This window comes from Poecilia reticulata, chromosome 15 (genome assembly GCF_904066995.2).
Source record: "Poecilia reticulata chromosome 15, P_reticulata-male-v2, whole genome shotgun sequence".
NCBI lineage: Eukaryota > Metazoa > Chordata > Actinopteri > Cyprinodontiformes > Poeciliidae > Poecilia > Poecilia reticulata.
Genome location: NC_088844.1, coordinates 19,724,908 through 19,742,514, shown reverse-complemented (window position 1 = coordinate 19,742,514; position 17,607 = coordinate 19,724,908). Strand labels below are relative to the sequence as shown.

Sequence of the window (17,607 nt, the reverse complement as noted above, 5' to 3'; positions counted from 1 at the left end):
ATTACTCAACAGTAAAAAAGTATTCTGTAAAAAAAAGGCTCAGGTACTGAGTAATCGATCACAAAATCAGATTCAATCAATCAATCAATCAATAAAATTTTATTTGTATAGCAAGCATTTCAAAGTGCTTTACATAATTAAAATAAAAACAGCATGTGACATTGAATAAACAGTGAGAAAGAGATTTTGAAAAAAAAAAGATTAAAAAAGATAAAAACATTAAAACTCCCACCCCTTTTAGGATTTCAGTTAAACGTTGTGTTAATGTACAATGACATCAGATGGATAAAAATAAAAAGAATTTTAAAAAATGCAAAAAATTCTGGTATTTTGTAGACTAAAATATAACATTACAAAATGTAAATAAAAAAAATGCAGAAGAAACAATTTTTAGTTTACATTTTTCTCAAGGCTCTTTTTTAATAAATGTGGATTTTATTACTAACAATACAAATATTACTACTTTCATATAATTTGTAGTTTTAAGATCTGTAGATTTTGTGGCTGTAAAATCTAATAGGTAGCCATCTAAAAGCACCAAAATAATAATCTAATCTGACACCTTGGAGAAGGGTATGATCATTATACTTAATTATTACCCACCAAAGGATTATCTACTGTCTGTTAACTGTTGTTTTGTGAATAATAAACACAGTTTTGCATAAATGGTTCATATTAGTGAACAATTTTAAGCAGACACAATATGAATCCAAGCACTTGATGAGAAATGTTGAATCTGTGGGTCTGGTTGGTGATACTGAAGTTGGCAGCACACAAAATCTCAGCATCCCAGCAGCACTAAGGGCAAGAAGCCAATCAGTCAACTAAGAGGGGAGTCCAAGTAAAAACTGCTGTTGCATCATTAATGCTGTCCAGTTTTTTCTTCTTCTTCTTCTTCTTCATTGGTGAGGCAGAGTGTTTCTCCACATGTGTCTTCTGTCTTCCCTCTGCCCCTGACCGACCCAGTCCTTTTTTGGACACCGGAGGCAGTAGGAGTATCAGGTCAAAGCAGAAGAGAAAGCAGCAGGCATCCTGCCTGTCATACGGGGCCCAGAAGACGGAGCGGCCGGGTCCTGCAGGACCAACTGGCAGATGGTTGCCTCAGGATAATGACCAGGTGACATCTGCAGAGTGAACAAGCCATCAGGTCAACAGACTAACCTTCCTCTCCACCAGGGAAGCTAAGCTGGCCTTTCTCCACCTCCTCTTCCTCCTCCTGCCGATCCCTCAGGTTACACCCACAACCCAATAAGTAGACCAAAACTTTATCAATTCACTAAGTTTCTCACCACGAAAAAGTGTGAGAAAGTCCTAAAAAAGAAAACACTAACAGATTTGATGTAGGCGGCGGAATTGAGTTTTCATCTATTCTTTAGAGAGCCAGTCTGTGACTAGGCAGAGAAGAAATTTTCTATGAATCATTCTTTTCTTGCTGCCATGTCTCAAAACTACTAAATCCACAAAATGTTGTCAGATAAGCCAATACTAAGGTAAGTGAGGTAAATTCTTAATGAATAACATTTCCTGTTGAATATTTGTGACTTTAAAGCAAAAATAAAATTGCGGTTTCACTTTTCTCTTTTTATGTGCTGCGTAAACAGTAGTTTGATTTTTTTTTTTTTAAAGGCCAATCGTAGCTTGTCTAAAGACTCATGCATCGACGATGTGATGCTGTGCACAAAGGTCATCTCATGACAGCGCTAAGATTATGAAAAGGTCAGAGTTCTCGTGCCATTTGGAGAAGAGGCAGCATGATGCCAAACTGCCAATATAATTTCAGGATGTCTTTTTCATTTGACTGTTAACACCATACGTTGTTTGCTGAAAGTTTACAATTACTGTATGAACCGCCCATGGCAAACCAAGGGTGAGGAGAAAGTTTTTCAAAACTTTGGAAGGTTAAAGTAAGTGAATGCATGCTTTAGAATGAGAATGAACTGAAAACAGCATTGCAGATTGTGACAGTTGTGCAAGACAAGTAAAAACAAAAGACGTGTTTTTTTTCCCCTTTTTTCATTTTCAAGATGGGAGAAAAACACAAAGAATTATTTGAAAGGATTTGGGAAGCCGTTGAGAAAACCTTGCGTAACTTGAAGACATGGAGAAAATGCAAGATTGGCTTTTTGCAATCTTGCAAAAAGCCAGTAGTTTTTTTGGCTTTTGCAAAAAAAAACTACGTAACACTGAAAGTGGTACATGAATAAACTACGTAACACTGAAAGTGATGTGCATCATGCAAAATATGTCTAAAAAAAATGGATAAAAATATGCAAACAAATCATGTTTGGCTCATTAAATCTACTAGTAAAGTGGAAAGAATGTAATGACCACATCTGCCTTTTCAAACCATCACCATTTAAAAGGCAAACGCAATGAGAATGTATTGTAAATGCAAATAGTGTAATGCACAGTAAGAATTCAACCTCAGTCATTTGGTGATTTGGGAGAAGCTCAGAGTAAAGCAGCTGCTCCTCTGGACTGAAGGGAGTCAGTTGAGGTGATTCAGGCATATTGTCAGGATGACTTCTGAGTGATGATTTCTGGGAATGCCCTACTTTGAAGAGTCCTCAGGGTCAACTCAGAAGTATTAATCCCTTCTGGCAGGGGAACACCTTGGGATACCCCACAATAAGCTGGAGAGGGTCACCAAACAGAAAGTTGTATCTTGTACACTTTGCAAACTATTCTACAGATATCATGTTTGATTAAATGTTTTTTTTTTCACAAAATCAGTTGCCTTTTGCTTTGTTCCTTTCAGTTATGTGATGCTTTGGTGGTTAGCTATGTGGTAGACAATGAATTCATACATAAAATTAAAATATATATATATATATGTTCACACATTTCAGTCAGAAAAACACATCTGTCATTAAAAATGTATGCAAATGAAATCTTTTGACTGCATTCAAATGATGATAAATTATCTGTGGTTTCTTTCTTTGCTCAGTTACTCAGTAGCAGAGTCAAATGCGAGTCATGCTACAGCTTGTTTCACTTCTATATGACAACAAGCTAAACCGAGGCAGTAGATTTTTTCTGTGTAAATACACATGTGGGTTTTTGATGAATGACAGTTAATCTGCAACCTGAATTTTGATTTCATACTTTATAAAATCACTGAGTCTTTCAGCTGCTTGTGAATCATATAATTGCTGATTTCAAGATGTTAAACAAATAGCCTCAGTTTGCATTGTCAAGAGTCTTCATCCTGGACTGTTTTTGCCATTCACTATCACACTGTGAAGAGACACTAAAATGACTTTCACTCTCAAAGCCTCCTGAGTCTCTGAACTCTTCCAGATTACACACACTGCTTAGGATGCATTTTCAAGTAGTTAACCCACTTTCTGCTGGTTCGCGTAGAACAAAAGGACACTTCTGGGGGCTTTTTTATACACACTTGACATCCTAACGCTTGCTAAAACAGCTTTACGCCTCAGACAATGCAAAATGTATGTGAAGAACCTTCTACAGGCACCTTTGAGAGTGGTCATGGGGAATAGACTGCTTTGATGGAGCCCTGAGAGTTAGATCTTTTAGTTTTCAGATGAGAAGCGTTTTAGTTTGTGAAAGAAAAGGATGAAAATGTTTCATCAAAAGACTGGTGTACATTTACAAACACGTTTACATTGACACGACGATGAACCTGATTACATTTTTTGTGGCACTCAGGAATGTCATGGTCATTGTATCCGCAATAATACATTATTGCGGATACTAAAACTCAAGTCATAAAAACATTATTTAGATTTATCAATGTTGCATTCAGTGTGATATGCAGTGTCAATTTGATGTTGTTTTGGATATTAGTCAAAATTTGTGAAGAGCAAAAGTGCTGATTGGCTGCCCCACCAGATCTCTAAATATTTGCAGTTCTTCCAGCGATACCTTGAGCCTCTTAAGGCATCTCTGATAAATGTGATCCAGGCCTGTCTGTCACTTCAGGTGGATGGACATATCGTGATAGTTTTGTAGTTGTGCCCTTCTCTTCCTGTTGCCGGACAGTAAATTGAACAGTGCGTTATGAGATGTTCGAAGCTAAAAATATTGTTTTAGAACCTAAACCTGCTTTAAAAACCCTCCTCTCTCTGGTGTTTCTTGGTCTTCATGATGCTGTAAAGAGGGCTTAAAACAAATGCACAACACATTTTGCATTTTCTTTTCTTAATAAAAAGTGTTGACAACCATGTGTACAAATGAAATGCCTTTTAAGAAACAAAAGAAGACATCTAGTCTTGGAATTGCTGCAGAAATATATGAAAGCAAACTTAGGAGAAATACAGGATGCAGCATAGATGTAGTTAAAAATTTTCAGTCTTACTAACATAATGAATTCCACAAAACAGTTGCATGAAGTTTCAATCAGGAAAAAGCTGAAATAAATCATTTTTGACAAGAGAAATCAGTGCCACAGGTAGAGAGAGACGCTTCACTCTGATCGATACTGCATGTCATTCAGAAAATCATGCAAAAAAGCAAGCAGTATTGATTTGATGTCTGACTATTCTAAGTATATTTTTAGGTGACAGCCCCGGAGATATCTTAATCTTGGCTCGAGATGTTCAAATGCCAAGATTCATTTCTCACTGCTCCCTTCGGAATGATGTTATTATGGTTGGGGAGATGACAGTTGTATCAATTATGCATTAGGTGAGGGCGTAAGGAAGGTATGCAAATCAAGCACACCCTGTGGATATTGGTGAAATAAATGAGAATGCTCCTCTCAAATTAATTAGTTCCAATGCAGAAATCTATCTATCTATCTATCTATCTATCTATCTATCTATCTATCTATCTATCTATCTATCTATCTATCTATCTATCTATCTATCTATCTATCTATCTATCTATCTATCTATCTATCTATCTATCTATCTATCTATCTATCTATCTATCTATCTATCTATCTATCTATCTATCTATCTAATGTAATTCTGAGTTTTAGCAAAGGATGAATGATCTTGTTAAATGTCCTCTTCCATGTCTCCTTACCTCCGTATCCCACTCTTTTCTAAGTCCTTTCCCTCTTTGTTTCAGAATCTTTGCTGTAATCTTTTCTTTTTTTTTTCTTTACCTTTCCTCCTGGCTCTCTTGATTCACATCCTTGCCTCAACAGCTCCACCATCTGGTCAAAAGATGTTGCTTTCAAATCGTACACACCGTTTTCACCACTTCTGAGAGCATGTTTGCAGCCAGCTCAATGAGAACCCCACATTTTTTTAAAGGTCTAACAGTTTTAGAACTGGAGGCGATTTAATTGTCCTCGTGTGTTGGGTACATGGTAGCGGCCACCATCGTGGTATGGAGGGAGAGAATGCATGACAACACTGCAATCAATCAACAAACTTGGTGGAAAATAGAAGAATTTCAGATGATACCTTCTTCAGTTCTGTGTCAGCTTGACTTGTTCTTAAACTCACCCCTTTCAATTAATTATCTCTCTGACTTCAGATCAGAACGTGCATTTCGATATCTTTCCAATAGGAGGCAGAGCTCAGCTATTGAGCTCTTTTCTTTTTCCACTTATAAATTACATTTTAAAATGGTCATTAAAATATGACACCGTGAAGTCTCCAAATCATCTGAACCTTTGTGCATCTGTAAGTTTTCTCGTTTATTAAGCCCCGAAAAGCTTGCTTTTCACTCTTTATTTCTTTATAAAACTTTATTTATACTGTACCTATAAACGCACACATCGTGTAAAGTACAGCTGTGTACATATAAAACATGATTATTTAATTTTATTTGTATTTATTTCATGAATACGATCCAATAAACGCACTTTAACTTCCGGGTATTTATTTATTCAAGCTCCTACTTTTTTGCCACCAGAGGGCAGTGTTGTTACTGTGCTAAACGCAAAGACGGAAAACGACGTGGCACCCATACAGGTCACTTCCTGTGTTTGGCGTAGTGTTGACATCCGCCTCCCACTGTTATTCCTTACGTGTGCCAAACCGAAGTATCTTTTAAGTGATTTATACAGCAGCGAGTGGGCGGTAAAGAGGCTTTCAGCGAACATGCGGAGGGGGCTGCAGGAACTAAGCAGCCGGGCAGGAGAGACGATGGCTGGGCTGATGTTGGTCCTTTTTGGAGGACTATTGGGGGTCTGCAGCGGCGTCTCTGCAAACAGAGGGGGGTATCCCTCATTTACTGATGAGATTCCTTTTAAAATAACCTGGCCGGGTGCTGAATTCAGACTGGTAGGCTTCCTACTTGCTTCATATCACATTCTTTTTTTTTAAACTGTAAGAACCTGATCATACACGAACGTTACTAGTTTATTTTTGAAGGAAGCCTAAGCTACAACGTTAAGGTCCTCTTTTCGTATCCCAAACGTTATTGTGATTCTTTTTTTTTTTTTTTTTTTACCGTTTTGCAGCCAACTTCAGGTGCACTTTACAGTGAAGATGACTTCGTCATCATGACAACTACCGAAAAGGAGAAGTACAAATGCTTGTTGCCTTCACTGTCAAATGGGGAAGAGGTGAGCAATACTAGGTGTTGTTTGGTTCAACTTCAGGGTGTAAACCCTTCATCTTCACCCTTCATCTTTTTATATTTAATCGTCGGAAGAAACGCTTCCTTACTTCAATAGATAAATTAATGAACCACCCATGTGGCATAAACTATTTAATTGTGGAAGTTTTGCTGATCTTAAGACACTTTTATAAGCATAAAGCTTTTCATTATGTCCACCAAACCAATCTGGTAACAGTTCTGTGACTTATTTGATCACACACACACATTAAGTACTGAAGAGTGAAGTCTCAATACTTATTCTTCCACTATGCACTGTGAGTTAGTTGTCTGTTGTAACTGAGGAGATTTGATCTAAAGCAACCAATCAATAGAAACACCGTCTATATTCCCAGAGCGTTGTACAGAAGCAAGAAACTACAGAAAACTTTAAACACGACAAAAACAGAAAGTAATAAAAAGAAACAACTTTTACAAAGTGAAAGATAAAGATCTAAAAAGCATGAAAAAAGTTTAAATCTACAGCTCCATCATAGTGAAAGTTTTATTTTCAAGTATTCAATTAAAATTATTTACGTTAGGACAAATATAGATGAAATAGCGGAGTTGAAAGTTAGATACTAAAAGTATAAATTGCATAAAACTACGGCACAAAAGATCTGTGTAGCTGCATTCATTTTGCACCGATATAACATAGAAACCTTTTAATGATTTGATGTCTCACTCTTTAACGTGTGGCTGTGTTGCTTGTCTAATTTGATCGTTGGTGTCTCAGGATGATGATAAGGGGTACGGTGGTCCCAGTCCAGGAGAACTTCTGGAGCCGCTGTTCAAACGAAGCAGCTGCTCCTACCGGGTGAGACATGAAATTGAAACCATCGTCAGTTAGAGTTCATGCAACGTTAGCAGACCATGACGGAAAATAATCTTCTTTGGGGGGTTTGGGGGGAGGAGTCTTTGATAAATGTAAGCCTCTTGATTTTTAATGCAACCTCGTAGATTGAGTCTTACTGGACATATGAAGTGTGCCACGGGAAGCATGTCAGGCAGTACCATGAAGATAAGGAGACGGGGCAGGTGAGTGGGTTGAGAGATCAACGATCAGATGACATGAATGGGAAGCCGGCACATGGATCCTAAAATTATCATGTGTGCTTCCACAGAAGATCAGTGTTCAGGAGTATTACCTGGGGAATATGGAACAGAGGAGTCAGTCAGCTGATACAGGTGGGGTATATTGTGACTTTGCATCTCGATTTCTGTTATTTGATTTGTGAAATGAGAGTGAAACTCATTCTCATTTTTGACTTGAGTACGAGTTGTGGCTGACCTTTTTTGTTTTTTATTTTTTATTTTAGATCAAGATGAAGAGACAGAAAATGCTAAAACAGCTTCACAAATAGAAGTAAGTAAATTACTTACTTCTGCTCCCTCCCTGACTATGCCTTCCCTGCTTGCTCTGTTTTTTGTCCTGTCTTTCTCTCTATTTTTGGAGCCTTTTTCTGCAAGTCTTCCAAATCTACAAATTATGGATCTGGTCAACCGGTCTCTCAATGCAATTGATCAAATTTTCTCGACGAGAAGACTGGGCACAGGAGAGCCCTCTTGTCCTGCGGGGACACACCCGGCGGGATACACCCTGGATTTATTCATGATAACAGGATTTCTGCTGTTTGGAGCTTGCAGATACCTGGCTTATCGACAAATATGTGACGGACTTCGCCGAACTAGCGAACACTCAGACTGTTGGTGTGGACAGAGACGCAAGTTGGATGCAAGTCTTGCTGAGACTTGCTGCCCAGCTGAGGACTCCAAAACTCACTAACGGGATGGAATCGATCTTGGAGAAGTTGCTAGTTTCGGCTCAGTGGAACGACCAAACTAATTTGGATAATTGGGAACTGAGATGTATCGGAGAGACTTTAGGGAAGATTGAAATTTATAATCTACCCGAACTAAGACATTCTGTATCTGAATTGGCTTTTCCCGTGTTGCCTTGGAAGGGCTGCATATTTCCAATCTCCTTGAATAGATGTAAACATAACGCTCCTTCCCACCTCACCCCCTCCTGTTATCCAAGCAGCTGTGGAGCTGAGCGCTCCCAGGGCCATCATGCCTTGATAACAACATCTTATCTCACTTCTGCCGGGAGGCTGAGCAACGTGGATTTTCATGGCCCCGAGATGTCACCACCTTCACTCATGTCTTTGTTAAACCCTTTGTTTTGTCTGAATGTTGCCATGTGCCCTAATGTGTCCTTTCCTCTTTTTTTTATTTTTTTACCCTGTTAGAAACTGTGGAGTACTCACTATTTAACCCATAAAAGGATTATTTTAGTTTATTAGTAAAATCAGAAATTGTGGAGTACGCACCATTTAGATGAATATTATACAGAGCAGAAAATGACTTAGGCTTAGAATTAGAATTACTATGATCTTAGAATCCAGAAATAATAAACAGAAACAGTCACCGCTTAGTTACTTTTATACTGCTACTTGTTAGAAACTGTGACTACTCACTTTTAACCCAAAAAGGATTAAGAACAAACTTAGAACTTAGCTCATTTTTTTAGAAACTGTGGAGTACTCAATTTTAACCCAGAAAAGGAATTAGATTAATCACTCTTTAGCTTATTTTTTCAGAAATTGTAGAGTACTCACTATCTAGATGCAGAGACCAGAAGCCCAGAGGACACTTTTGGATATAGACTACTTTTCAGACTCCTGTTCTTCCACTTAGTTTACATACGTTACATTAGATTCTTTTTCTTCTTTTGCCCTTTCCTTTGGTTTGTTATTTTTGCTTGTATTTCCTTTTAATTCCTTGTTGCAGAAAATGTGCTATATAAATAAAATTGCCTTACCTTACTTTACCTTATAAAACTAAATTTCCATTCCGATGTTGTTCACATCTGTTTCTTCCATTTTATTTTAAATTTGCTCTTTAGGTGCCCACTAAAAACATCGAAGGTCAGCTGACTCCATACTACTCAGTGGAAATGGGATACGGGACTCCGTGTACATTGAAGCAGAACCTGCCACGCTCCACCTCCGTGTTGTACGTCTGCCATCCAGAAGCCAAACATGAGATTCTGTCCATCGCCGAGGTTACCACCTGTGAATATGAGGTCGTGGTGTTGACACCTCTGCTGTGCGCACACCCAAAATACAGGTAGGACTCTAAAGAACTATTCTAGGAGTATTTCATGTTGAGTTTCTCTGGAATGAAATGGTTTCTTAACTCAATGGATGTTCCTTAGATTCAAATCCTCCCCAGTGAATGCCATCTTCTGCCGGGCTCTGGAGGGCTCCCCCCTGCAGCCCCAGAGGCTCACGCAGTTAGATAAAGAGCAAGAGGAGCTGCTTAAACCACCTTTCAGCACCAATGCGGACATCAGAGAGGTGAGCGAATAAAAGAAAAGTACAATAAAAACAGCGCCCCCTGTGTACAGAGTTTAATCGAGTTTTGTCTTTGTCACAGGAGGGAGTGTCACCGGTTAGAGAGGAAGCTTTCACCTCCACTCACAAACCCATGACTGTAGGGGGGCAGGTTCAGGTCACGGTGGGAACGACACACATCTCTCGTTTGACAGACGACCAGCTGATAAAGGAGTTTCTCAGTGGCTTGTATTGTCTGCAAGGGGTGAGGCGTGTTTTCATGCAACACATAAAGATCATTTCTAAAACTACTCTGTAATTTATGATTATCTTCGTGTGTGTTTCAGGGCGTGGGCTGGTGGAAATATGAATTCTGTTATGGAAAACATGTCCATCAGTACCATGAGGTAAGATGACTTGAATTAAAACAGAAGGCTCAAAGTTAGCTACCTTCAGTATCAATGACATGTTTAAAAAGGAAGTTACAGGAAGAACAGGGATGCTTATTAGAATGAAATGATTTTATACAGCATTTGAGACATATTTGTGATTCGTTCAATCACGGAGTGAGTGTAAGTATAATCGGATAACAGGAAGGCTGAATATGTTACAGCAAAGTTGTTTTTTCTTTATCAGCTGGATTTAGACTAAGAAGGCACCAATCAGTCAGCCACGGTGGCTATGTGGATGAAGGACGATATCCTTCATCCATCCATTTTCTTACATCCTTACATCCCTAGTGGGGTCAGGATCGGTGCTGGTGCCTATCGCCAGCGGGACATTTCAGGCGAGAGGAGGGGTACGCCGGCTTATTGTTCTTGAAGGACAAAAAAATTACATTTTTCAAAATCACAAAACAAGAAGTCAATCTTAGCTTGATCAATGCATTTGTATTTCAAAGGTTTCAACAGTCCTCTCAAGTCAGTTTTCTTTGTCAGATGTATTGTAAATCTGTGTTTCAGGACAAAGAACAAGGGAAGAACATCGTCGTGGTGGGGAATTGGAATGCAGAGGAGCACGTTGAGTGGGCGAGGAAGAACGTTGCCCGATCCTACCAGCTCAAAGAAGATGGGGCACAGAAAGTCAAGTAGGCAATTTGGATTTCCTCTAAGAACCAGAATTCAAATTACTGTGTTTTGAGTGTTAACCTTTTTCCTTTTTCCCCCCCACTTTTCTTTGCACCATCATAGGGTAGTTTCCCACTTTTATGGACACGGGGATTTATGTGATCTGACAGGAAAGCCCAGGCAGGTTGTTGTAAAGCTCAAGTGAGTCAGTAATCTATAGGAGGAACGAGTAACATCAATTTAAATCAACATAAGTCACCCAATATGTTAATATTTGAATTAATTCATAATTTGTCTCTGACAGATGTAAAGAATCTGAGTCTCCCCACGCTGTCACAGTCTACATGATGGAGCCTCAGACTTGTCAATATGTGCTTGGGGTAGGTTTGGTTGCTATATTGAGAACATAATTGGTAACATGTTTTATATAAGTGACAGTAACTTGTGGGCCTTAACAAAACACAATGTGATAAGTAGATTGGCTAGTATCTCAATGACAAGTGATGTAGCATGTTTGTACTCTCCTGGTTGTCATGTGGGTCATTAGGATCCCCATCAATAGGATTATCCTTAATCCTCTGGTTTGCTGGAATTGTCTTTTTTTTTCCTTCAGAAGTTGCAGAATGACTGAAATATCTAAAAGGCATCTGTGAAATGATGGAGATTTAGTGCAATAGTTCCCAAAGTTCTGGACATAAAATCACAAGGGTGGGGTGTAAAGATCCTTTACAGTACTAACTGATAAAGAGGAAAACAGTAAAATATATATAAACTGCAAATGTAGAATGCATTGTTACTGGTGGGTAACACTTCTAAAACAGAAAATGTAAATACCTTGATTTGACTTAAGGTTTCCAAAAAGCTGTTAATCTGTCTGTTAATATTAAGCAATTTTCTTTCAGCACAATTAATGGTGGCTAAGTAATGCATTTGCTAGGTTAGTGAAGGTTACACACTACTTTTTATGGTGCTAAGTGTAACTTTTGAATTCACTGTATGATGTTCCCTAACAATTGATATTAATTACTAAATAGTAAACTAGAAAAGAGGCTGGAGTTTCTGGACTTGAAAAAAGTGCCAGCTAACGTTTTATTCAGAGCTTGCAATAAAAACCAATGTTCTGATTATGGATATCGCATTTTTGGTCGCTAAAAATGGTTGGGAATATCCTATAAATAAATAAATGGGAGTACAAGTTTTAATATGTTAAGTTTGCTAAGCTACATCATCACTCAGATTGACATCTAATTTGTTTTATTTATCCTTTGCTTAGGTTGAGTCCCCCGTCATATGCAGAATTCTCGACACAGCTGATGAGCACGGACTTCTGTCCATCCCCGGTTAAGCTGAAAATATCCGGTGACGGTGTTGAGGCATGGAGAACGACAGGACTTTTGTTAAACAGGGGCCTGTTGGGTGAAAGTAGAGACTTTGGATGTTGTACTAAAAGCCAAAACTGTGGTTGAATCTGATTGTAAGGCTGGACTCCATGTTGCCCAGGAACCCCGGCCCAGCGCAGACGCGGCCCGCAGCCTGCAGCCCGCGATGTGACTTAAACTGGCTTTTAATGAGTGAAAAGGGGCTCATGCTTCACCAAAGGGCAGCGGATTTAATGCCTGAACTCCATATCTATGCTTCTCTTCAGAGTTAATTAATTGAAAACAAGATTTGATGAGTCAGGGGATTTTTTTTTTTGTCATTCAGGGGAATCAACTCAGCTCATGGTGGTTTTATTTTCTCTACTGTGCATTTCAGAGTGTGTTTGAGTGAGATTTTAAGATGACTGGTTACTTGTGCTTGCAGATTTAAAAAAAAATAAAAGTTTAGGATCCTTTTGCAGCAGGAAGAGTGAATGTGTTGCCAATTTACAGAATGAGTGTAAATTATGCATGAGAGTGTGATGTGCATAAGCAGCAAAAGTTTGAATGAAACATTTGAAGAATGTACAGAATGTATATTGGTTCAAAGATATTCTGTGGTTTTATAAAAAAAATGCACACTGGGGAATCTTATTGCTGCTGTATGAAGGGGCATAAACCAATGCATTTGATGCAGAAAATAAAATGACATGGGAGTTCATTGGTTGAGTTTCATTGCTTCACGGGAATATCACCTTAACAAACAGATTACTCAATAATGATAATATATCAAAGTTGTGTAGCTCATTTTTAGGATCCTCAATCACGCTTTATAAAGGAAGGAAACGCATGCCAGATCAGAACACACATCAGGCTTAATTTATGGAAAATTTGGTTCTCATGGCAAATAACAAACCACTAGAGGGTGCTGGTATTCTGTGAATTGTAATATTTACTTATGAAACTACATTATTGTGATCTTTGGGGGCACATCAGAAAGGATTTTTTTAATCATCGCTGTCTAGTGGTTAACTATATTAACAGTGCAACTTGTCATTACTGTCCTATAAAAGTATCGAGAAATCCACAGAATTAAGTAAAGGGGCATCTTTTCCAAACCTGGTTAGAATCATGAGTGACATATTCATATAAAAAGGGTATTTAAAAAAAAATCATACCACAGATCCAAAGCACTTGCTGACCATTTATTGGGTTAGAAAGTCTGAGGTTCACAAATACATTTTCTTAAGAAGCGAAAAGTTCATCAAGGTGCAAAAACATGCCACTGACGGTTGTGTGGGCTTGTGCAGGGTATTTTCGGTAGCCTGGCATTGCAGCAGTCCAACTAGCTGCTGTGCGTGGCAATAATTGAAATAAAACCTTTCGATTTGTGGGTTAACAGCACATGCGTGCACAACATTTCTGTGGAACTGTCTGTGAGAGCAAAACCAAAAAAGGGATCAACACTTCCTAATAAAGTGGTTTCTTCTTTACTGTGTCAGGGACAAAGCTTATGATTTTTGACAAGCTGCAGAGGTGAATAAAGTTACTGATTCCAATGCATTAAAAGAGCCATGTTGTCTTTAGATGTACAGTAGACTTAAAGCCATAGTGAAACTGCCCAAAAACGTTCTGTGGTCAAACTGAAGGAATGGGAATCTGGTGTGCTGAGGTGCTGTCGAAGTCTTGCAGTGCATCTTGGTGAGTGTGGTAGTGCATGGCTACATAAGACTTGACAAAAGCAAATGTCTGAGAGCTAACAGGATGCAGGCTAGTAGGGGAACTGGGTCCCGCAGAGGGACTGCTGTTGTAAATACTGTAGTACGGCTCAATACGGGTATTCATTGGAGTAGAAGTGCTTGGGAGGCGAGGTTTCCGCACCCCTGTGGCCCTTGGGCTACTATCGCAATCTCTAGAGCGACTGGGCCCACAAGCCTGGTCCACTAGCCTCCTGGGTGGCTTTGGCGAAAGCACATAAGCTGAGTTGGTTTCATGATGGGAAGACTTATTGCGATTGACTTCCAGGCTGCCCTTCCCCATTGCATGGAGGCGAGTCTTTTGCTTGCAACAGAGAATACCCAGTGCGGCCCACTGAATGCAGCAGAGCACGCGGCGGCGAAGGCCTGCACTATTGCGCGAGTACACAAATGGGTTGATGCCCGACTTGAGGAAAATGAGCACAAAACCACACAGTTCAAACTGGTAATGTGTAAAGTTGCTTTTTGGCGACAAAACGTCCTGCGCCAGTGAAACTCCCATCGGCAGGCAGCAAAGCAGGACAGAGAACACAATCACCACGCAGGTGACAACTGCCTTTGAGTCTTTGGCTGTGGCCAAGTTGACAGAAGAAACTATCTGACAGCAGGTGGCTCCTTGGGCTGCTCCTGGGACTATAGGTTGGCTCATTCGGTTTGCATATGCATGTGTCTGTACATTTTGCAGTTTGTTGTAAGTCTGGTTGCGATACAAAGGAGGGCCTTGAACGGCACACTGCATGTTCTCAAAGCCCGCTGCAATGAGAGGTGCAGGCTGAGGTGGGCATGTGGCATCTACACTGATAATCGGACATTTCCTTACTTGTGCATTTTTTCTTAGTGTCTTAGCAATCATGAGATAGGACACAGACACCACAGCGACGCAAAATGCAAAATCTGCCAGGTAAACATACAGCACAACCCTGGCTTGTCCACTTCCCAGTCCAAAGTGCGGCAAGCAAGGCCCATCTCTGCGAGGGTACGCTCGCATGGTCAGGAGAGCAGCCATGGTGAAGCTGGATGTCCACAGGAGAGCGGTGAGGGCCAGTGTGCAGAGGAACGAGGCGGTGCGGTTAGGCTGCTGCCCCAAAACCATGCGAAGTCTGTGCAGGGCAATCACTGCCACCGTCTCCAGGGACATGATGATGAACCCCGAGCTGGTCAGGTGGAAGGCGAAGCAGAAGCTCTTTGACACACCATCAGCTCCGCCGGCGTCCAGAAATAGCACCAGTGCAAACATGGGAGCCGTCACGCAGCAAATGAACAGGTCACAGAAGGACAGGTTGAGGATCATAAAGTCAAAGTTGGTGCGGAACTTGCGAAAGGCCGGGTCGAAAAAAGACAGGAACACCACAAGGTTGCCATATGAGCCCATAAAAAAGATGAAGATGAGGAGCAGGGAGCAAAAGGTCAAGGTGGCAGTGTGGATCACGGCCCAGCCTGAAGGTGTCTGTATACCTCCGGAGCCATTGAAGCTCTGTTGTCTTGGCACATCCACCAGGTCTGATGGTGAAAGTGTGTTGTTCATTGTATTGTTGGACGCTTACATGGATTCCACTGTCATCAGATTCAGCAATATTCCTCTACATGGAAGGAGAACATGATGATCTCAGCATCTGAGTCTTCATTATTCCTTAAAAAATAAAAAAAAGATACAAAGGAACTATTAGTTATTGCTATATGTTGCTGCCTTACGGCCCATTTTAGAAAGATAAAGCCTTCATAAAGGCTTACTGGTTTGTTTGTTCTACAGATTATAATGCATGACTGGTTTTGAGCAATTATGAGCCATTTAAGAACCCCACACCCTCCACAGTCTGCAGTAATCCAAATAATACATGCACATCCCCGTTTTCCTAACGGAAGCCAATTATACCCCGTTTAATCGCTTAAAAAAATATCTGCAAAGAGAATAACCTGTAATCGATCGCGGGTCCGTCATCCTCATCTGATTACAGCTTTTCTTCCCTTTAAAGCAGTAAGTGTGGCACCGTTGCTAAGAAGAAAGAATAATAAAAAAATGTCCTCAGCAGCAGCGGCACCAACAGCAGCAACTCATGCACAGTACAGCAGCGTGCTGGCAAAGACACGTTTCCTGAAGCAAATGCAGAAATCTAAGTAAAAAGAGCAAAAGAGCGTTTATGGTCGGCGGCAGACTCGTTTTTCTCAGCGATAGGTGCATCAATCCATTCTCTCACAGGCACGACAGCCGCTGGACGTGCGTTGAAAAATGAGTATGAAGTCACCGTCTACGTGTCTGGGCATGAGCATAACCACTGCATCCAAGAGGTCCGTCTTAAAAACCAACTGCTCCTTCCTCAAAATCCAAAAAGGTAAGAACAACCAGTGAGGGCATATTATTAAAGGGGAAAAACGCACGTAGTCCCTGTTATGGAAATGTAAGAAAAATGATCACCCACAGCAACCTATCTATTTTGAAGACGACAAGAATATTCTTGACGCAAATGCTTCATAGTGCCAGATTTATTTGGCTTTCATACATTTAATAATCTGCTCTTACGATGATTGGAAGGCATCGCGTGCATTGCTATAAATTACAGCATCATCATAAAGCTAATTTATGCCTGTTACTATATTATTATGCAAGCTAAATAATATTGTGTTACTGAAATAGTGATGAGTTTAGCTGCTAATAAAAAGTAGGGTATAAATTATATAAAGAAAGCAGCTGTTAACACGGTGCTAAGTGCAGAAATATTAACAGAAAGTTGAGTAGAAGGAAAAAATGGAGGCATATCAAGGTTACAAATGTAGCTACAATTACAGCCTTGATTTTTTTTTTAGACTTTTAGTAAAACAGAAATTTCAACAAATGTGCTAAAGTACTATGGTCATATGCTGTTGCAAAAATTAAATGATAGTTTCCATCCTCACCAGGTACTTACAATTTTCCAAGTTGTAAGTTAGAAATATTAATAGATCCCCAGAGGCCAGAAACGTCAGAGGTCTGTTACAACCGTAAAATATAATAAACGGCTTTAATTAAATGTGATAGTCATAGTGAAAAATTGGTTATTGGTACTGTAAAACCTGTTGGTGAATGTTAGGAGTATGAAAGTAGAAAATACTGAGGAAAAATATTAGCATTTAGCAGTTAATATTAGCATTAACTGTTAAATGTTATTAGCATTTAACAGTAGGTAGCCTGGTCATTTGGCAAATCCCACTGGATTTTTAAATGAGAAACTAGGAGTCAATCTGAATTGCTGTAGACGGCAATCTTACGAATTAATAGTACTTATTTCCAGCTATTAGTCCTCTCAGTTTTCCAGTGAGGCCAAGATAAATGTGCCTGAACACCTTATGTCTTAAATGTTAGTAGCTCTATATCACAGTTCATTTAGATTCACCTTGCAAATAACAGTACGGTAATCATTTTGTAACTTGGTTATAGTTCATGCATCAGTTTGAGAACTACAGCTGTAGACTAACCGCTCTTACTTTGCATTACCAGTTTATTGTGAATAGAAATAAGTACTTCTAAAATCAAGGAGAATAAAGAAAGGATTTGATCTGGGTTTGGCTTGTTGTAGGACATCAAGAAAATTTC

The 17,607-nt window shown here is 39.6% G+C and overlaps 2 protein-coding genes across 2 annotated transcripts; one reads left to right on the top strand and one right to left on the bottom strand.

The window, feature by feature from the left end:
- The first annotated feature begins 5,862 nt into the window (after positions 1-5,862).
- erlec1 (endoplasmic reticulum lectin 1) lies at positions 5,863-13,003 on the top strand. Its single transcript, XM_008429893.2, has 14 exons — positions 5,863-6,203; positions 6,383-6,487; positions 7,256-7,336; positions 7,480-7,557; positions 7,644-7,707; positions 7,839-7,885; positions 9,428-9,651; positions 9,740-9,881; positions 9,961-10,122; positions 10,205-10,264; positions 10,820-10,944; positions 11,048-11,125; positions 11,229-11,304; positions 12,198-13,003. The coding sequence occupies exons 1-14, from the start codon at positions 6,021-6,023 to the stop codon at positions 12,267-12,269; spliced, it is 1,497 nt and encodes a 498-aa protein (XP_008428115.1). The 5' UTR covers positions 5,863-6,020; the 3' UTR covers positions 12,270-13,003.
- A 463-nt stretch (positions 13,004-13,466) lies between these two features.
- On the bottom strand, positions 13,467-17,501 carry gpr75 (G protein-coupled receptor 75). Its single transcript, XM_008429892.3, has 2 exons — positions 15,954-17,501; positions 13,467-15,669 (listed from the first exon to the last, which is right to left on the bottom strand). Exon 2 carries the CDS (start codon positions 15,562-15,564, stop codon positions 13,921-13,923), a length of 1,644 nt encoding a protein of 547 aa, XP_008428114.1. The 5' UTR covers positions 15,565-15,669; positions 15,954-17,501; the 3' UTR covers positions 13,467-13,920.
- Positions 17,502-17,607: the final 106 nt, after the last annotated feature.